A 22778-nucleotide genomic window follows, 5' to 3' on the forward strand; every position below is an offset into this window, starting at 1 on the left:
GGTTGTGATATCGACTTTTTGGTTCACCAACCGATGATCATCTCTTATCGAGGGATCTGCTTTCCTCAATCCGCTAAGGCTGTTATTGGACTGGGACTTCCTAAGGTCGCAGTCAGTGACTTGTGTTTGCTTGCCATTGTGGGCTCCCTGCGTACTTATGACACTTTTATGCGTGGCACATGGCGTTGAAGGTACATTTTTGCCATTTAATCTCACACCAGACCCAGTATGACGGTCACTTTTGCCTGATGTGCGAGTCTTGACTTTGCTAGCGCATACTGCGCCTTGAAGAGCATTCACCAAAATCTTTACATACTTTGGGATTCACCTCATCAGACTGGCACTGTCCTTGGCATGATTTCGAATGAGACGTTCCTCTCTTTTCTCCCATATTCTCCTGTTACTCTTTCGCATTCATCGCTTGCATTCACTTTTTATGTTTGTGACCATGCTCTTCAAAAATAAATGATAATAAGCTGACGGGTCGGGTCGCAATTCGCCTACGAATTTCTGAGAATAATTCGTGGTTCAAACAAGAGACGCGTCATATCAGTCCATTGGCTGTCAATGGCGGGGCATGCTCTTCAAAAATAAATGATAATAAGCTGATAACACGGGTCGCAATTCGCCTACGAATTTCTGAGAATAATTCGTGGTTCAAACAAGAGACGCGTCATATCAGTCCATTGGCTGTCTAGGAACTGGCGGTGAATGTCTTGTCCATGGTTAATGGGCAGATACCGCTTCACATTGTAGCGGTATCGATCACCTGACTCTGACCTTCAAGGTCAGACATCATAAAGTCGATGCCCGTGACCACCCGCGCTTAACCATGCTTTAAACCTGGAGGCTGTCTTTTAGCTTCTGCATTCTTTATTCATCATAAATGCACAGGTAACGCCGAGGGATTATGAGTGATAATGCAAGCTCAGATGCCCAGATGGAACAAGGGTTCTCGGACTGGAGTGAAAAGTTGTGAAAATCAAAGAAAGAATAAGCCCATGACAAGAAAACGTGGAAACAAACCTTTTCCATCCAAACATCAAACGGATTCTTCCAGTGGGAGGACTGGCAGTCGTGTAAATAGAGGTTGAATAGTATCAGAAAGAAGTATTCTTCCAAATAGGCAAGACTACGATGTTTCAGTTTTTCCTTCTTTGCGGGATCATTTTCATCTCTAAACTGTGATCGGATAGAAATGGAAAGAATATGGCCAGTTTTGGGAATTATATGCTATTTTTAGAAGGCAAATAACCTGACTAGAGCCATCTTCCAATGACTTAGAGGAAACATTTTCTTTAGACGCATATTCGGAGATAATATCCATCAGCAGAGTGTACTATCTCAATGTTATGAGGAATACCTATCAGCTTGGAAATTGACAGACACCCTTTGAGACCAGTGCTGTGGATAATAACAATGGTAACAGTTAAGCTTCACAACATGTTGATGGGCTGGTGAAACTAAGTTCGGTTTTATTGATCTCAGCTGCGGCAAAATCAAGATAACAGAGCACGTGTAACCATGGGTGTGAATTGATACTATCTGGTACACTACCTTTGCATAAGTGAAGTAGATTTCCTCCCGAATGTGAAAATGCATCATAGACATGGAATCAAAGCATTTGTCAAGGACAAAGTCCACTTCGCGTTTCACTTGATTTCCGTTCGGAATACGTCTTATCAGAGTTTGGATGACCTGAAAATTGAAACAAAAACATTTGTACACTCGATTCGGTGCCCCGAAACGTCCGATATAATTTGAAGGCGTTTCAAAGCAAATTAAGATATCTACTCCACCACATCAGAGTGCAATCTTGAGGATGTTAGATACAATTATTTATAATGATCTTAGGGTTTTGAAGTTTTTCGGTCCTAAAAACCAACTGGTAACCAGAGGACAGACAAATTGACAGATAGGCTGACAAGTAAGCGGGATTAATATAGAAGTGTAGCCACCGATTATACCAACTAACTTCCAGCATTATTGGAAATACACCCCGAAAAATTCCGATTTGTCCTAACTTGTGCACAAAACAAATTTCATCTGGTTGCAGTGAGCAAGGAGTCTTTTATGAGGCATTTACACAGTATTTACTTTGCGTTCAACAGCCAGAACCACCTGAGAAGAGCTTTTGTTCCCAGTAGGCCATTTCAGTGCTCCATTCTGATTATCCTGCATTTCGAGACTGTAACCTATGTAGAAAATAGGTGCTCATACCTTTTTCGAAAGTGTTTGGTAACAATCGGTAGCTGTATTGTTGGGCCGCGTTTCGCTTTTGATATAAAAGCTTCGTCAGGTTTGAGATTTGAAATTGGTCGACATTTAAGGCGGAAGGATAACCAACCAGCTAAGTCGAGCTAAATTTCTGTTAGGCCTCGGCAGAGGAATTTCGTGTTAGAGTGCGTGACCAAGTGTCAGGCCTACACGGATTTGCGTCCAGCCTAGTGTTAGTTCTACTGGTTTGGTTCACCTGATGACCACTCTGCAACGTCGTTCGCACTTTCTGTCCGTCTCTATGGACGAGCTGGTGGTACGATAGTTGTGTAAGAGAGTTTCTGTGAACTTTGCTCGGGTTGAGTTTTCCACCCCCGCCCCTGTTCTTGCTAATGATTCTACGTGAATTGACAACCACAAAGTCAACTCGGCTTATCTAAGACCGCTTTCCACACGCTCGCCAGCTTTACACCCTCGATCTCATTCACGCTCTGATGCTTAGTAATTTTCACCGCCTCGGCTATCAGCCGCTGTGGTAGGAATCGCAGTCCTCGTCCTAAAACTTCTATATTCTCCGGCATCATTGAGTCTTTGACCAGCGTTTGGTATTCTTTCGCATCCCTTGGTGGTTTGTTTATCCTTTTTTATGCTCACCAATTATGGTGTGCGGTGCCCTAACAGTTTGTCCTATGTAAACCATTGTGCAATCGTTGCAGTTAATTTAACACTCACAGTACATAGTCCTTTCAACCGTGAGGAGATCTTTGAACTACAACAAAACTGAGCTTAACGTTTTTCCTTTCTCGAAAGCTACTCGAAAGTTAGCTGAGTTAAGCAGTCTTTGAATAAACCCACGTGTGCAATGACTAATTTGCCTTCCACTCCTTAGTGGGTCTTGATACCGAAGCCAACATCCTTCTTCATTGTCGACTAATCAAACTCCAAGTCTAGTTAAGTGTTAAATAAGTTCCATTTTGAGCGAAGTTCCGGATCGATTAACTACAGTAAAAGCAGAAACGGGTCACTTTCGCAGGCATAGTAATGCGGTAGCTGATGGACCAAAATCAACTCAGGCTGTTAATGGCGAAAGAATAACGATGCTTATTTCTTTTCACAACTCAACGCTTTTCTCAGAAACAAATTATTCGGAATGGCAAAGGGTCGCTTTGACGGTAGGTGGTAGAAGACTTTTGTCCATGGATCACTGTAGTAGTAGAAGTAGTAGCAATTCGGTAATCTAAGCAGCACATTGAAAAAAGCATGTAATCCCTTGGTCTGGCCTTGAGAGTTTATCTGTTCTGTCCACGTAGGCACTGGATAACTGCAATGAAATTAGGACTCTGTAGCCTAGGTAGGTATTTGTGTCTGCTGGTAGCGAACGTCCCCGAGGTCGAGTTAATTAAAATGGCATAACGCCTGTTCTGCAGACCTGTCGTAGCCTTTCTCAGTTGGTAGGACAGACCTACAGGTTGTTCTGAGTCAACTCATGAAAATTGGAACCTCACTCCAACGCGCACACCGGGTCCTCTGTTGGAAATTGAATAAGACGCATGATACTATTTGAGATTCAGTTAAACTGTAGACGAATTTTAGTCAGTAGCTGAAAAAGATTTTTAAAAAATACATATATCACAGCGTCAAAATGTCAGGAGATGAACCATTCTCACCTGAAATTCTCCTTTGGTATATTTGGCCCCTCGTAGGGAGACACGTTCTTCTTCCTCAACACGATAACCGAATGCAAACCCAAACAAATGACAGTAGACCAATCCAGCAATCGTCATAGCCAAACTTGTTCGTTCCCGCCCATTTTCGCAAAAAAAAATTAAGTTGGTCGATGCTATTCGATCGATTTTCGCCTCATTCGCGTTTGGCAAGCTCCAGTCAGTCTGACTGATGTTGGCCGCACTTGGCCGTCTGATAGTCACGTGCCTTCTGCCCATTCCAGCAGATGCGTTGACCAAAGACTGTGCGGTTATAGCGCTTGTGAATAGGCCTCGTGCATTGTTGACCACGATGCGCAAAATTTGGTCAAACATCTTTTGATAAGGAAAGATAATTCTGCGGTGAATGATTCGTTTAAAATAGCACAAGGGAAGTGCAAATATATTTTTCTCAAAACACGTTAAAGTCAGATAGATCACAAACTAACTTTCGATATTTCTGATGTTGTACTTTTGTGAAAATAAAAACCGATCTTCGTGAATAGTCTGTAGGTAATGGGTTACGTGCCACTGTCAAAAATTCACGCGCCGTGATCAAGAACCTGAAAGATCGTTGAAATAGTAGGCTGATTTCCATACACTTGCGGGTTGCGCTTAATATTGTATAAAACGCGTTATCTAGCCTAAAAATCCGCACTTTGAAGCTACCAGAGAATCGATACTCTGTGCGGGTATTTCCCACTAAATGCTCCAAGTTTGGGCTGCAAAACGACCCAGTGTGGTCGGGGAAATGCTCGCTGGTTATTGAATTAAACACTTCCTTAGACGTCGTATAAAGCCGAAAAACTTTGTGGAAAGCCTAAGGGCTCTGCGATGGGTAATGATATAAGAACCTCTGAATTCGTACAATATGTCCAGTCGGCTTTGATGCTGATCGCAGAAGTTGAAGAAGTAAAGATGGACGGAAGTAAAAACATGCAGGCACAAAGGCACAGGACTATGTTTTAGCATAAACTGGTAAAAATGATCTATGTTCGACTGGGATCAGAGTAAAATAAACAGATGGTTTTCTTCACTGTTGAGGCGATAAGAAACAACGCCTTAATTACAAAGTCAAGTACATAGATGTGTGCAGTACGTCATGCTGAATTAAGTTTACGTTCTTTTGAGGGGGCGAACGCTACTGACGTTCGTCAGTGTAACGGTGGATACTACTGATGAGGCATTCGAGTAATATGTTTTCTCCTAACTCAGCTTTGCGTCTACTGGAAAGTGGGATCTATTACGGGATTTATGGAATCGCTTTGTAGAATTTGAGTTTTAGTCAATGAATATACAAGAAAGTTCAGGAGGACGCGCTCAAGAAGAGTACATATATTCAGTTTTTGCAAATAAGATGCATATGGGAGTTTTGGTTTCCTGTCCAATAGTCAGTAACTGTTCAGCTGGTGTTTTCTAGTAAATAACTCCACAGCAAAGGCCTTCTTCCTTTTGACAGCTCCAGTAGCAAGCAACTAACTCGGACTTCATCTACAGGGCGGTAAATAAGTAACTGTGTATACAGGTAAGCATGAAACTAGGACACAATAGTGGTTTTGGATCGTAAGCATGCTCAAGACTTGTGCGAAGGAAGGAGGTTTTAAGGCGATTTATGACACTTCATGTACCACACTTGTTCGTGAAGAACAATGCTTCGACCGTTGACACAGCCCGATGACCCGTTTTGAAAAGATTTTTAAATAGCTAAACCTCGATGGAACATTTCCGAAGTAGACAAGCACCTTTTGCAAGTGAAAAAACTCCATAATATTTGCCCCGGACCATGGACATTTTTTCGCGGGGGCTGGTTGTCAGCAGTAAAATCCTTCCTATTCCATTGAAACTTTTGGCTATACTGGTTCTCCATAACCGACACGGTCGTTCTTTTAAGGAGGTTGTGTACTCTGAACAGTATCTGGCCCTGAGTTTCATCCTGGAAAGATGGCAAAAGCCTACACAGTGTTGCAAATCTAATTCACAATCTATTTCAGAGTTATTAGAAAATGCCAACTGACCAATCACAGAGTATTGGACAGGGAAGCAAACTCTCATATGCGTCTTGTTATCAAAAACTGGATATCCATTTTCTTGAACGCGTCTTCCTGAACTTTCCTGGATATTCATTGACTGTCGCTCAAACGCAAGCAAATGCGACTCCACAAGTTCCGCAATAGATCTCACTTTTCAAGAGATGCAAAGCGGATTTACGAGAAAACATACTACTCGCATGCCCCCAGCAGTAGTAATACCGTTAAACCAGTAGTGTTGACTGTCATTTGCACGCCCTGCTGAAAGACGTAAAGAGCTATTCACCGGGGATGCTGATGAGATTCTTTACATCCATTCAGCTCAAACGTGGAGGCGATTCGAGACACAAATTTCTTCGGACAACGAGTGGCTTGCGCTCTTGAAGAATAGTCTTCCACTTTGTCAACTTCTTTGATTTAGAAAAGATGGTGTTTGAATTTACCTAGGTGTGAGGTTATATTTACCTATTGAAGAAAAAAAAGTATTTAATGTGAATATTTTTCTAGATCTCACTCTTCAAGAGACGCGGAGCAAATTTACGAAAAACACGCTACTCGCATGCCCCCAATCAGTAGCATCACCGTCACACGAGAATGACATCTTCGTAGTCAAAAACGACCATATTATGACCGCTGTCATTATATTCTGACTTACGAAATGCTTTAGTAATCGAATAATTAGAAATTCTCACCGCTGGCAGCGGAAACCCATACATTGGGATGGGGATGCGATGATATTCTGCGTGCTTTTTCACATAACTGAAGTAAGACTCGGGAATGTTCGGCATGGCGGAATCTTGATTGTTCAGTGTATCATCCCGTGCATTTTGTTCAAACGACTCCTTGAACAGCTGTTTGGATGTACGTAGCTTTTCAGCATTTAGGGGGGTTTTCTCGCTGATCTTATTGTTGTCTAGGTCGAATTCGTGCAGTTTAATCGGTGTCTTCACCTTCTTAATGGATTCCACAAATTTCTCTTCAAATTCCTGTAAAAGCAAGCAAAACGTTTTGTGTAGTTGTGCTAATCCAGAAAGAATACTGTTCCGCAAGTTTGACACAAGATACGCGGGGATAAGCGGCGTAAACCCCGAACTATCACAGGTCCTTTTCGGCAAGCCCGAAATTGTTTCAGGTACCACAAGTTTAGTTCACTTACTCCCGACAAAAACCGACAGGTACTGTGATAACACGTGTCGTCGCATATTTTTCGATACGGACAGATTTACCCGTTTATGCTTTTACTCAAAAGCGACCAAAGCAGTAGTTTGGACTTACCTACACAGAAATTGAGTCATACGAAAAATATACCAAGTCGCGGCTTGTACTGAAGATTACAAAAATTCTTCTTAATCAGACCTGCATTTGTATCTTTTAGAAAGATGATGTCGGTTGAAGGGCCAAGAGTTCCAGGTCCGACTCGGCTCGAATCTTGTTAAACATATTGAGCGCCATCTGGTGCGAGTAAGTCCGGATTTAGTCTAAGTCGATGGCATCAGTTGGGGAACATTCTTAAGCGAATATAAACTCTCATTACTGTTTGCACTACAGCTCAAGGCGAGATTTCTTGGAAAACTTAGAAGGAGGTGCGATCGCGAAGATCTAGCAATGCTGGAGTAAGTACTATTTCACCGTGTCTCCATGTATCAAGTCGTAAAACCTGGTAGCGAAGATGCACGGCATTTCTCAATCAGGATGTAATGTGGAGTGACTTAATTCTCTGAACTGGTCATATCTTGACACTTAGTGATGTAAAAATTCATTTAACTTCTCGGTAAATTGTTTTTCTCGTCAGAATACAGGCTTAATTTAGACTTTCAAGAAGGCCAGTAATAAATCATTTCATGGATGTCTTTGTATCCAATTTCGGGAATGCTTTAAATGTGGTAACTGAGTAAAGCTGTTTACTCAGTTGGCACCTTATTCAATATGGGGGAATTAGTCATTATAACCATCTGTCTGGAATTTTAGCTTTCACACTTTTCGATTTAATATACATTAGAAAGACGTCAGAGTCAACCGAACTTTGCTGTGTCCCATGATGATTTACAAATGACTGCACTAAAATAGCACTGTCCACCCACTAAGGAAAGCCATGGAAAGGTTATGAAAAGATTTCGTATTTCGGTGATCATTTCCTGAGCTTCACAATTCCATTCTGAGGTCAGGTTAACCGATACCCTCTGTGTGACTTACCTCCATCTCTGCGCCACTAATTCCTTTGAGAACGATTGGCTCCCCTGGGTCATCTTTGAGACGCCAGGTGTACACCTCCCCGTCATGAGCAATCCCATAGCCATCACGTAAACAAATCCATATCATATTTGGCATTGATATGGGGACTCTGTTTGGTTGGTTTTTCAGTGGCGCCGCAACAGTTTCCTCCATGCGCCGTCCGCTCAGAGCCACATTCCAGTAGGCGGTGGTGATCATTAGGTGGACTCGTTTGATGGTCGCGGCATCAGGTTGTGAGGTGCCATATATCGGCCAGCCAACAAGCTGGCGGAAATTTGCCAAACCAGTTGTTCGTTTTGTACACAACTCATCAATCAGTAGAGAGCTGTCTGAAAGCTTCAAGAGCAGGCAAGTAAGGTAAACTATTCGTTTTGAACAGAATCCACACATCCAGCAAAACAAACCAAAGACACAGCAGCTTATCGGCCATATAGATCAGCTCCAGTCTGTACCCTACTTGTAAACAAGTTTATCGTTTTCCCACACGCATACACCAAACACACTTTCAAATTGAATTTCTATTCATTGTGTAAATTAGGAACGCTGTTGCATGTCGGGGCATGTTGATGACTTTGCAAAACACCTATATTCTCTATTCCAATACTCGTGATAATACTTTCCAATTTTTTCTCCGACAACCTGTATCATAAGGACATCCATCCATCGAAATATATTTTAACAGATGAGGAGAGCGAAAGGCCGTATCCGGTGAGATCTAACCAGCCTTCGACGCAGGCTACTAACAACCCGAGAACGAATAAATAGGTCTGGGTTAGGGTCAATACCCTGAGAGCAGTTTCTTAGTAAACCTCGTTGTTTGATTCATTCTAACCTAGAACGTATCACTGAGTAATAAAATTAAGTGATTTTGAACTGCACAAAACATTCCAGCTGATGACCGAAAACAACATCGTCTATTGCCTGACTACAAATGTATAAGATGTACGTGGATTTTAATGACGGTCACAAACGAACAATGAAACCGTAGATGCTTGTAACCAGCTGCACTCAATCACTTCAGTCATTTAATTCAAAAGGAAACAATTAATTTCTTCACTCTTGCATTTCAGAAACCGGTAGCTTTTTAAAACGAAACGCGTCATCACGATGTCTTATCCATGCCGCTCACATTTATTCTTTGTCGCTTATCATTCGCTCACCACATTGTGATGAGTGGAATTGAATTTTTAGGAAAATAATATTAGTTGGCAAATCTGAACGTGCTCTTCTTTATCTTATTTTAAGCGTTTTCATTCCTTTCCGTCTCAAACAAATTGACCAGAAATTTGGTAATAAAAACTCGTTACGCACAACGACGTTTAAATAAAACAGACAATCACTGGAACTGGAATATCGCTGCCTTCAGTCGAAGCTGTGGCTCTTCGTTCCGCTGATACACCGGACCCTTTTGGAAAGACCGTCACTGTGTGTAGGTAATCATTGGACATACGTAATTAGCCTCCCCCCAGTGTCACGAGTGTCATTTAACTAACATTAAATTCACTCAAGTAGTTGGATATCTTTTAAAAATTAGATGCTCTGATCTATAGATGCGGCCATTTTGGTCAAGGAACCAATTACCTATACTTAATTGCCTGCCCATTTTGAGTGGAAACTGAGTAATGCTAGTCAAAAGCAATATTCCCAAAGAATTCCGATAAAGCCCTGAAAATCGTGTGGCTTACCAGTATTCGTTGCTCGCTTTTTAAAAGTTCAACTGTTGTGTACCATTCCGAGACATCGAGGTAAACCAAATATTGATACAGCTTTGGGTGTTGAAGCATCCAGTCGGAGAACCTGGCTGAGAATCGCAACGGTACCTAAAACCATTACATGTTTAGATATTTGATTCGATAACTTACCTGATCTCGAAGGTATGCATTGAAACAAATGAGCATATAGTATCGCTCCATTTGATGTACCAACTCATTGCGCCGCTCAATGTGTGCCAGCTTTTTCTAAAACATACAACAAGAGAGAACAATACCCAGGTGCTTTTATAATCTGAGATTTGGCTGAAAAACAATCTCCGGATTTTCTCTTATTCGTAGACAACAAATCACTGGATTGAATGGAAAGCCTGGTGGGTAACTGGGAGAACACTACCACTGAAGGGAAGAAAGCCTTCGCCGCGGAGTTATTTATTAGGAAATAACTAACTGAACTCTTACAGATTATTGGACAGGGGAGCAAAACTCTCGTATGCATCTTGTTTACAAAACTGAATATCCATCTTCTCCTTGAACTCGTCTTCCCGAACTTTCCTGTATATTCATTGACTGTTACTCAAGTGCTAGCTACAGAGCGACTCCACAAAGTCCGTAATAGACCTCCCTTTTCAAGAGACGCAAAGCGGATTTACGAGAAAAAACCTACTACTCGCATGTCCCCATCAGTAGCATCACCGTTACACCATTAGTTTCCAGCCCCTGTTCTTGCACCACCTGTCCTCACAGGCGGCTGGTTCTTACGTATATGGAACCATCATTAGCATTCATCCCAAGAAATTCTCGAAAAATTCGAACCCATAACCTCCAGGCTAGTATGTCAAGACAAATCCATCCGAGCAACAGTGCGATGAACTTGCATTTAGACCAAGTGTAGCGACACTCATTCTTCAACCGCGGAATCCTTATCACGCGGTCACTTGTTGACCGGCTCGTTGAGCGATGACCTGAGTTTGATTACTTTTGAAGCCATAATCTGCGTGCAAAAAATAGGGAAATTACCAACAGTTTTGTAAGACTGAATTTGATGTTACTCACAAGCCCCTGATATCGATGTACTAAGATGGACCGGCAGCCGCGAGGCGGTCTTTTGTTAGCGACCGGTGAAACTAAACATGAATATATATAACCCGGCCAGTGGAGTCAATCTCGGATTGAAATTCGAGTGCTTCTCAGCACTGTCACTGGTTGAGCCACAGTTTTGTAATGTATTGTCCTTTCCCTCAAGGGGGGTAATCTCTATCCAATCAGAGAAGGAGCATGTCAAGTAGCACAGACACTGGCAGAAAAGACTAAAACCTTGTCAACAGCAGACTACCGTTGTGAGCGATTGCCACGCGAACATCAAACTTTACAAGCTTAAGTGGTTGCTAACTTTTTAGAAAACATGTCGAAAAGCATTGGAAAACATGGCTCGACGCACTTGCAACACCCTCGGGGTGGAACGAAGAGGTCTTGCTTTCACAAAATGACGGCGAATAGAGCGAAATCAGTCATTCCATACATCCTAGTTTTCAATGTCTGCAGCATATATCTTCCAGATATTCTAGTCTGGTTTGAACAAAAGACTGACACAGGAGGTTCAGACTGTATTGGCTCTGATGATGGCAACGTATCCTATCGGATAGTTCTTTTCTGCTTTCGTCAACTAAATGATATAAAATGTTTATTGGGATATAAGCGACAATAATTTTATCATCTGTAAAACGAAGTATACCCGGCTGGACAGAAAAAGGTGAGTTACTGGTATTCCAATAGTATTGTCTTCAAATGAGTTTGTAATGAATCTGTGTGCTTAATTTGGCGCACATAAATATAATCCGATCACAAGAGGGAAAGCTCACATCCATCAGCAGAGACCATTCCCAGCTCATGCCTCCTCTGTATGTTTTCGCGAGATTTATTTTTAAATCGGCCTATTCTGAGCGCTACCACAAAAAGTTTAACAAAAACTTTTCTCTCCGTTTCTCTGACTTAAATATCTACGTGAAAGTAAAACGGGACACCATAGAACCGAATTTTGCAATATTCCGGTGCGAGGTAATGTTCTGAATAGTCAAATCACAGTTTGGTACATTTTGGAGGTCATCCTACCAACGAAACTTGACTTTGATATGTACGACACAAATCCACCCCCGTCCTGATTTCATGTACTGGAAGGCACGGAGTGGGTAGGCGTACGTTGAAATAAAATGTTTAGCAACATGTAGCATGAATACATAGATTCGATCAGCCGGTCCCTTGATTAACGCACGAATGATAGCAATGTCTATTTGTGCGGAATCAGATACCTAAGCGAAACAAAGAAGGGGCATCCTCGGTTGTTGTGCCCTTTCAAGCCTGCTTCCTACGGGAGCACATTTCAGCTGTAAAACAATTCATGTACAGTGAATACACACTCGTTTGCAAACTAATTTGGTTTTTCGAGAGACTCACCTGGAAATGTCAGATTCATTTCTATATTCGCTCGTGCAATTTAATTTGGTTTCCAGTAGAGCATAAGGTTGAAGGGAACCCGGGAATGTGCCTAGCTGATGAGCCCCAAGAAGGGCGAAACTGGGCTGTCGACAAATTTTCAGCAACCTTATGAGTAGTGCATAACAAAATCCACGTACAGGCTGTTGTGGTAACGCTAATCCAGCATGGCAAATTAGTTCTATGATGAAAGCGTGCTTACCGATGTTTACCAAATTCACTGGAGCTGTTTTGGGGAATTTAAACAGATATAAATTTGGATCATACACAATGTTTTACTCAATTACAAGTTTACGGCGTTCTCAAAAGTGCTGTTCTAGAACAGTGGGATTTCAGTTAGTTTGTTTCAACTTTTCTCTGATCTTTTGCAAGGTATAACACATGTCTAAATCTGATCTGCGGGATTTTAGTAATATCACATTCTGTGATTACTACAAAAAACTCGGCTTGTACAAATTTGGCTTATGTTTACATCTCTTTCTTTATGGAGGCATCCTCTTCAACTGTAACCATTCGGTTCGTTTAGTGTGAGCAAATACGACTCAGCGAATGCCCCTGTCCAGTGAAATAATAATAATAATAACAAAAAAATAATAAACAGTAAAATTTAAAAAATGTAGTGTACAACTCACGTCCATATCGAATGAAAAGTTCATAGATTCCAATTCCAGAAGTGTTTCCAAAATTTCTTCTCGAAGATTTATGATAGTGTCACAATCATCAATCGCCTTATCAACCTGTAGAAAAGAATGTCACGCATTGAATACATCCAGAGGTACAACGGCGGCACAGCTTATGGTTGCGATACACCTCAGTTAAAGTAGAGAATTCATAAAGGAATGATTACAACGCAGTAAAGGGAGTCACGGTGTGCTTCTGCACTTTGTTTTAATTAACTAAAAGTAGTTACAAAACGTTTCTCAGTTTGAATGGTCTTTTTTCAACCGTAACGCAACTATTCCGTTTAAGATACACCAAATCACAAATCATTTTAAGCCTGCCTTTATCAGCGCTTCAGCATGAAATTTGGACTGTCTGAAATTGGAAACTAGCTCAGTCGCTAGTGTTGCATCTGCGGCACATTCCCATATTTACTCGTGATTAACGAACGTTTTTGGACACTCTGACAGGCTTTAGGCATAAACGGTGACATTCACGGTGTTGGAACTTGATTAAAACAGTAAGTGATTGAATCTAATACACAAATCTTCCACAAATCCACATCTTTTTATTTGTCATATTAAATTTAAAGCGATTGCATATCTCATAAGTTCTGTCGGCCCGATTTTATTGATGTGAACATAGGTCTGCAGCAAACAAAGTGCTAACATGTGGGTCACGTGATGTCCTTTAACGGCAAACGACTGAGTTGGGGAGAATAGCTTGTGTTACGGAGCTCGGGGGGTCTAAATAGATTTTTCAATCACCTGTCTGAAACCAATGCTCAGGATTCCACAGTTTTCGGAACACTCTTTAACATGCTGCGTAAGCACTACACTCATTCATCATCACCTAGCTTGTTTGACCAAGCAGTCCCAGCGTAAGTCACGTAGCAATAAAGATAAACTAAAGGTTGATCCAAATAAGGGCTACATCCTGAAAAATCAAATGTTATTCACAAATCCTGATAGGACGGTCGTGCTATTACGCTCAACAGTAATTCCATCACCGTTGACTTTCTTTTCTAAGAACAGCTTTCACAGCTTCCACACGGTTCCTCCAACTACCTGTGAGAGGAAGAAGTCCTCCGTTGTGGAGTTATTTATTAGTAAATACCAACTGACCGGTTACAGACTATTGGACGGAGAAGCAAAACTCTCCATTGCATCTCATTTACAAAAACCGGACACCCATCTTCTGCTGAACGCGTCTTCTTGAACTTTCCTGAATATGCATTGACTCCAATCATTGATTGCTCAAGTCCAAGCAAATTTTATAAAGCGACTCCACAAATTCCGCAACAGATCTCCTCTTTTTTCAAGAGACGCGAAGCGAAACTCCACGAACAATACATACTACTCGCATGCCTCCCATCAGTAGTATCACCGTTCCGCCAGTTCCGCCATGCAGTTACCTTAACTAGAATAAATTATTTTGATGGCGAGTAATTTTGGGTCCAAACATATCCAAATAAGCACATGGTCTTTGTGACTTCAAAATCGGCCTGACAGTGGTAAAATTACCAGTGATGAGGTCTAATTGGATGGGTGCATTTGAAAATGACGTAACTAACAAAAAAAAACATGTGAGCATACAAGTTTAATGAGTTGCCGATCAGAATTTAACCTTTTGCCATAAAATACTACTTTCCGCACCTGATGATTCACATTTTTGCTATTTGTGGATCGCAACATCGCTAGTCGGATTCGTCTGGAAAACGAGGTGAAAAAAGCGTTGCATTTGTGGGGCCTCTCTCAAACAGTGACCGAATTCCGGTAGGTATGCCGTGTTCGGGTGTCAAGGTAAATAACTTGGTTACGTAGATTTGTTGTTAGATCAGATTACATCAAGTAACAGGTGATAGGGTCACCTGACCCAAAAACATACATGTCAGTGATGTAATATGTGACAGACTTGTTGATACTTGATAGCAATGGCTGTACAAACTGAGCACAAATATAAGCAACTTTTCTTTCCTTACAATCAAAAACTGAATGATTAGAACTACGGTGAATGGATTGATACGGCCCTCGGGGACCAACTAACCTCTTCTTTGATTTGAACCATAAATGGCAAGTAGCGTCCAACTTGACGTACAAACTGAAACTTTCCAGCCTTCACTCTCTGATGTTGGGCTGTGAGCAGCTGACATTCGCTACGCTTTTTAAAGTTGCCATATCTCCCCAAATGTAAGCCATTTTGTTCAGAGGACTTGAAACCGGCCGTTGTATCCTTTGTTGCGGGCATGGTCTTCTGATCAAACATCCCAGTAAGCGGGGAATCCGGGACGGAAGTGACTATCAAAGTGTGTAGCTGTCGTAATGCGAGGTTCGCCATTGTCATGCCAAGCTGGACCGTCTCATCATGCAGCTTTCGGCCACTCACCAGAAATCCAAACAACCTGGTAATCTCTCTAAGATTTTCTGCCGAGGTCTTGTTGAATGGATTCCGAGGTAAAGTATTGTTGCATAGTTCCTGGCGAATTTCACAATGGGGGGCGTAAAAACTCATCTTGGTGTCAAGTAATTCTTGGTTATGAGTATACTACTGATATGGTCAACGAACAATAAACAAGAGTTAAAGCACTCATGATCTAACTTTAAAAAAATACAACTAACGGTGCAAGAACAATAATCGGTTTGGACATTCTTGAGGGGTACAGCCTCGAGTGAACTGAGACTGCCGAGCTCTGCGATTGACTACCTACTCTGCTATCGTTGTTAGAATGTGGCATATATTTTACCAGCCACATCACCTGTAGGGAAATGATGCCTACTGCTACCTGCAGTCTGTTTCTTGTGGCATTTCACCAACCTCGATTTCGGACAAACTATTTTCTCAACAATTTCTCCGCACGAAACATTTCCTTTTAGGAGGTGAAGCTGTTTTTGGAGGGAGCATCGATTTCGTCTGGAAACAGATCCCTGAGCGCACAACTCCTGACAAATTCATCAGATCCATGTAAAATCTCCTCGCTACCAAGGAATTACGAATAGATTTGAGTCTCCCGTGAAAACCAAAATGATTTGCAAATGCGTGTATTTGTTGCAAATGAGCTAATTTAACTCGTACAGTATTCGTAATCCCAACTTTTTGCGGCCATAGTAGGACGAATGGTAAATCACGAAAATTGCAATTAAGTAGTGCGCGTCCATTTGTTCTTAAAGAAAATACATTTAGAAGAAAACGAGCGCAAAATAACGCGAAAACTGCTGCGCACCCTGCCGCTCTCATTGTCGTTTGTTGGAACAAGAAAGATTTGGGAACCTATAGAAAAGCCGGGCACATGTATTTCACAATGAATCGGTCTCGGGAGCTTTTTCAACACATATATTTTCCATCACTATTCATGTCAACCTGCCACTATTGAAGTTTCTTCCACTCGAATGCTGTGAGAACCGATCCTCGTTTTTTGTCATGCTAACCTATTCGAACAACTCGGTTACTTGAAAAACTACAAAAGTCATCCCACGCTTACGTGGGATGTATTTGATGCTCATCGCAAAGGGAACATGACTCATGTGGACTTCAAATGTAGAGGTGGGGTTGTAGTGCACACGAGTTCAGGCCTGTCTTCCAGGCGTGAGTTCAAAACTTGCTTGATTTCGTTCTCGGAGCTCTCAGTAACTAACAGTATTTGAGTCTCAACAGACAAGCAGGCCGTGTGTGTAAAAGATGCTGCATCTCACCACAGGAGAAGAGAAAACGTAGCGTGCGAGTAGGACGTTCTTCTGCTTAGCACATCACAAGTTACTTGAAAACAAAAACGTGTTATACTATGGTATATACCAAACTGGAGTAGATTCTCAACTAGGTGGCCTACTCATTTCAAAGTATGTGTTTAGAAACTAGATCTCAAAAGGAACTGATTCCTGAGGGAACCAAATGGACATTCAGCTGAACCCGGCGGCTCAATAAACAAGGCTTGCCACCAGTCATGAACAGATCAAAGTTAAACAACAAACTTCAAAAGTGTCAATTGTATGTGAAGGTGTGAGGACTTTTCAGTCGTAACTATCTCATCTGAGTGAGTTTGATTTACGCTGATAAGCCTGATAAACCTCGAATATCTTTCATTTGTTTTAGAACCCACCCAAATGGAACATTTTGCTGATCTTCACTGACATATGAGCCCATGAATACTAGCTTGGTAGTTGAAAAACAAGCCCTTCGGCCAACAGTGACTGCTCATTACCGTGAATAACTCACGCTCGGACAACTATAGCGCCACTCATCCTTCAGTCATGGAATTCATATCACGTGCTCACGCGTTTGACTCTTTAGATAAATTGCTCACTGTTCGTGGAAATCGCTCTTTTCCCTAAACTACTTATGGTTTGTTCAAAGCGCGATAAAAAAAACTTCCCGAATGTGTATGGAGAATGTTGTCCTGAATTTATCGACAGTCGATAAAACGTGTTTTCCGGCCACATTGACTAATATTTCAGTTTATTGGTCTGTGCCGTTTTGCGTTCAAACGCATTTTATTTTCAGTCTTGAACGTAGCACAACTAAATTCGGCGCCTCAAGTTTCTACACAAGATAATGAAGTAAATGTGTTAGGGCGTTGATGGACACCCATTATTAAAACCGCATTGGGAGTATGCATAGTTCCAGTTGATAGATTTGACTACACGCTAAGAGTGCTCTTTCTCTTATCGATCACAATACAACAGATGGTGAAGACTGAAAGACTAAAGTTCCGGTGGAAACCATTTTGAAATGGTTACGGTACGCGAAACAAATTAAGACTATTAATGTTGATTCATTCAGAGTACACTGGTTCCTAGGTTGTATAGCTCTTTATTTGTTCCCGAAACCTATTCCATGAATCTTCGAGTGGATCTCCGCTACATGTTGGCCGCTAAGTCACGAACCAACAGATTTAGTACACTTTCAACATCTTTATGCATTTCGTTGATCAACTCAAGGATTTCCCTATATCTGTGCCCAGTTGATGTTACCTTACTGTAGACTGTAGACCATACTTTCTGGTTTACTTGAACTTAGTGGCAGTGAAACCTGCTTCACACTATTCTAACGACTTCTGCTCCTCTTCACATAGAGCATTTCACTCAAGGTCATGTGTGCAGCAGTTTCACCACTTACGTTGAAAACACCAACGAAGCGATCAACTTCCTCCTCCAGCGGGAATCCCATTTTCGGAAAGTTGAGACGAAGGTAGCTAAAAAATCAAAAGAACTAAACGTTCGCATACTCAACAGAATGATTAACTCAGTAAAACTCACAACAGCGCCCTTAACAATACAAGTGCATTTCCGGAATTCACGAGAATGGTTTTGTAGTTCGCTCTCAAAAATGGCTTCCATGATGTTGTCGACCTCATTTATTTGGGAAAAGTTGGCCTCTAGATAACTTTGCACAGTTTTTCAAGCGTTTCGAAGGCCCATTTGTATATTCCATTGTGAACTTACGTTGAGTGCGCTGCAACAATGTGTAGTTTTCCGATGCTTAGAAGTATTCGTACTTGAAGTCTTCAGTTCATTCTGAACAACCTACCCGTGGCTGACCAACGATGTGCTTAGCTTATTTACCTAGATTTCAACAGTGTAGACTCGTGTGAACTGAACTGATAGCAACAAGCTCTTCAGGCAACATTGTTGCAGAGGGAAGCCCTCATGACCGTTGGGAACATTCTCTTTCTTGGCTACTAAAGGACCCTTCATCATCGGCTCTCGGCACCCTCGCCCAGACAACGCTAGCCATTTCCTGTCTTTTTTTCATGGTTCTTCTCATGTTTGATGGGACTCGTTCTTCGGATGCCCACAGTGGAAGCTGCGTTACAACCCACCGAAAACTTCTGAGATTTCACACACTTTGTGCAGGGCAAGACTTGAAAGCAAGTTAGGGTGACACGAAAAAAACTTGGGTGATTTTAGAATAAAAAACACCATTTCATGAAGTTCAAGGAGGTAAATGAACGTAATTGAATTTCCTGACAGTGTTGAAGCAGAATAAAATGGATGTCATAGTATTTTGGGGAGCTGGTTAGATTAGAAATCAGAGTTGCAGAAAAACCAATTAGGACGGTGTACATAGGCTTCATCTTAACTGTTTTGGGTCAAACCTTACAGATAAACTTTTACGCATAACTGCTACCCCAGCGTTACAAATTTTCTCACGGAGGAAAGATGAGCGCACAAGCATATCAAACCCCAGTGCGTTTTGGTGAGAGTAAAAGGATTTTTACTTAATCTGGTATTACTTTCTGGTTCGCAATTTGATAAAGGATAAATTTCTAAATGCAGTACTTTCATCTTTTGTCCGGTGACAGCGGTTTTTTTCAGAGGACGCTAAAAGTGACGGTAAAGAGATGGTTCCAGTATTTTGAGTAGTTTAATTATTTTTCCAAAAAACAAACGCCGTACAAGCAGTGACGTTGGCTTCCAAACTTGGCAAAAGTAGTTCCTCCCTATCAGAGACAACCTCCAAGCTGAGACCATCCATTCGGAAAAACTGTAATTTGTTTAGGTAGTTGTAGAAGTGAAAGGAGGAAACCATTCGCTGCGGAGCTGTCTACAAGAAACCACCTAATGATCACTTACAGACTATTGGACAGGAAAGCAGAACTCTCATTTGCACCTTGTTTTTAATAACTGAATATCCGTCTTCTTGAATGCGTCTTCCTGAAATTTCCTAGATAACCACTGACTATCACTCAAATGTAAAAGAATGCTACAAAGGAACCCCAAAGATTCCGTAACAAATCACATATTCCATTATATCGGGGTGGAGTTACGAGAAAACAAATGCTACTCGCATGCCACATCAGTAGTATCCACACCTACATCAGTAGGTGTTAATTGTGTCTGAGTGCTCTGTGGCTGATAACAGCTGTTCTACAATTCTGTGAGGTGAATTGCCATGCATATAGATCCATACACAGGTTGTTGAGGCATTTGTAACGACAAAATATAGAAGGAAATTGACCTCTTCTGAAAGAACACTTTCTTATTTACCGCTAAAATATATGCAAACTATCTTCTACAATTAATCGAGGGAGAAACTCTAACCTCCTGGGCTAGTGACAAACTTTTGAACACCGGAAATTTATGTAAATTTGCAAGACTAAGATGAGTGAATTGTTGGTTCAACAGGAGGTGTTGTTTTTGGGTGCATTAGTTTAGGTTGCAGTCAACTTTCAATGAAATGCTTTACTCACAAGAAAGCAGGAAACCATCAGTACACCTTTGAGGAGGCCATTACAGAGTAACAGTGACCTTTGGCTGTCACTGCTCTTGGTTCATTCAGCGAGATTAGCCCTCTGGCTGATCGTACTACATGATGACTGGCATGTTAGTAATGAACGCCGTATATAAACCCCAATCCTAATCGCCTGGAGTGTGATCGATTGGTTTCGTAAACACAAAATAAACAAACAAATCCATTCAAAAGACGATACCTCTTAGTCTACGTTATAGTTTCACATTTTTGTTACCTTGGATCTCGGATAGAGTTATCACTTACTTGTGCACAAAAGGCTAACAATACACCCCCTATCAAAATTATCCAACCATTTGTCCATCTTAAATTGTTTAGAATCGGTCTTTTTAAATGCCTAATGAGACCTACCGCACGTTTGTCGATGCCAGCGCAATGGATACGTAGACCTCCTCGCTGAGGAGCAAATGATCCGGTTGAAAGGTAAGGTGCTTTTTAGGCTGATTTTCAAAAAAGGTGATATCGTCGTAGAAGAAAAACTCCTGTTCTCGAAGCGCTTTCACATCCTGTAGTACCTTGGCAGAAAACGGGAGAATTGAATGTATTTGGTATCCAAATGACTTATTGAGAAACAGGAAACTTCTTATATGAAATTTCGTCTCAATAGTATGCAAATACGACAGCAAATATAGTACTAAGTACGCAAGTTACCTTCTAAAAAAGTCAATTTTGAATCTTGTCACAACATTAAAGCCCTTCTGACGTATGAGTATACCGCTCAAAGATACTGAATGCTGTGCGAGGCTGCGGTAGACTCATGAGAGTTCTGCCTTGAATAGTGTTTATTAACAGTGTGATAATTGAGTACCGTTGGCCTGCCATCTGTTTTCGCTGGGATGAAATCAAACGACCTGCTTGTTGAGATCCCAGATACGGAACTTTGAGTCACGCATAGGGTTTACGATCCGGTATATGAAAAAAAAAGAATTGAGTTCCAAAGTCAACGTACCATTCACACAGAGGTGAGCAAAATCACACAAAAACCGAAATTGTGCATGTTTGTGGTGTCAACAGGTGCATAGCGCAGTGACAGCGTCCCCAGACTAGACATCAGCGGGCGACATTCTAGTTCCAGTGCGTCCTGTGGTCATTCCCTCCGAAGCCGTCTCCTGATTCTGATTGGCTATGCAGGTACGCGGAGATCGCGATAGAAAACAAATCAAAGCAGTCCCAACAGACCGGGCACGAACAAACAGTGGGTGAGTAGGTCAGGTACGCACTTCTGTACACACACACAGACATGCACGGGCTAATATACCGGCGTTGGAGAGGGTGGCCTCTGTGGCGAGGTGAATGGCAGGTACGGAGATTTAAAGTTCACAGGCGGGGTAAGCAGATGAATGGGGTAATCCTCATATCAACTTAGCTTCGATGACATTTACTACTATTATCATTTATTTTTGAAGAGCATGGTCACAAACATAGAAAGTGAATGCAAGCGATGAATGCGAAGGAGTAACAGGAGAATATGGGAGAAAAGAGAGAAACGCCTCATTCGAAATCATGCCAAGAACAGTTCCAGTCTAGATGTAGCCGCTTACTTCTTCTCTTGCTTGGAATTCCATTTCATCCATATCCTTCCCTGTACAGTGTGGATCGGTGAGAATTCGTTGAATTGCCCGATAATCGCGTAAGGTGTAAGGCAACCAGTCATCATCGACGATCGAAAACAGGCAAGGATCGTTCCGTACGTTCAAAATTATCCACATCTACTGGGAAGAGGAGTAAAAGTTTCGACTTTGCATGCATTCTAATTAACATTACTCTAACCGCGTGTCTGAAAAGATGGATTTCCGTGATCAACTGGAACCAATGTACGTGGTGACATAACTTTACATTCTGGTTGCTTGCTGTGGCCGACTGAAGAATTCAAGAGGTGTTATCCTTGTCGCTTCTGTGTGATGATCATCACCGAATTTATCAAGATATCTTTTTTGTTTATCTAGGCACCCAAATTTCAATCCCCTTTAATGTCTTTCTCTCATAAAAAGTTGGAAATTAGGGACGATGATATCGCGGCATTGCAAAACCCTGTCACAAAACTGTCGGTTTACTGTATGTGATCCACAGGAAGTCACCTGCGACCAAACGGTTGTATTCAAGCTGCTAATCGATAAGTCATGGGTTTGAGGCACCCTAGAGATTTTTTGAAGGTGCACATGGTTGATCATTCACCATAAGAGTCAAATAAGCTGTACAGTACTTCTCGAGTTTTACATGGCCTAGTCGCACTTTCAGGAGGAAACTTCCATTGAAACTTCTCGAATCTCCTCACACTACCAGAAACACAACTCGCACGCGCATCTTTGTTTTGAACAGCTATTTCAAGTGGGCTAGGAACGATATTTTTTCCATTTCCTGGCAGCTGTCTTAAGATGCCCTTAATAAAAGTTTAAAAACACCGAAAAATGTTACCAAATAAACGTAAAACTAATCCACCCCCAAGTGAGTTGTCCTGAAGAACGCGTAACTGTTTAAGACAGAGGTCAGGGGAA

The 22778-nt window shown here is 41.6% G+C and overlaps 1 protein-coding gene across 1 annotated transcript in view; it reads right to left on the reverse strand.

The window, feature by feature from the left end:
• The window catches only part of T265_09242 (hypothetical protein), a gene marked incomplete at both ends in the record, with an annotated part of 33596 nt that overhangs the window by 5430 nt on the left and 5388 nt on the right, over positions 1-22778 (reverse strand). The window contains 11 exons of the mRNA XM_009175267.1: positions 1027-1182; positions 1558-1698; positions 3885-4278; positions 6662-6933; positions 8141-8515; positions 9865-9999; positions 10042-10137; positions 13014-13118; positions 15088-15390; positions 18151-18226; positions 20635-20789. Of these exons, the coding sequence (XP_009173531.1) occupies positions 1027-1182; positions 1558-1698; positions 3885-4278; positions 6662-6933; positions 8141-8515; positions 9865-9999; positions 10042-10137; positions 13014-13118; positions 15088-15390; positions 18151-18226; positions 20635-20789 (2208 nt within the window). The remainder of the gene's footprint in view (positions 1-1026; positions 1183-1557; positions 1699-3884; positions 4279-6661; positions 6934-8140; positions 8516-9864; positions 10000-10041; positions 10138-13013; positions 13119-15087; positions 15391-18150; positions 18227-20634; positions 20790-22778) is intronic.

This window comes from Opisthorchis viverrini (genome assembly GCF_000715545.1).
Source record: "Opisthorchis viverrini unplaced genomic scaffold opera_v5_264, whole genome shotgun sequence".
Lineage (NCBI taxonomy): Eukaryota > Metazoa > Platyhelminthes > Trematoda > Opisthorchiida > Opisthorchiidae > Opisthorchis > Opisthorchis viverrini.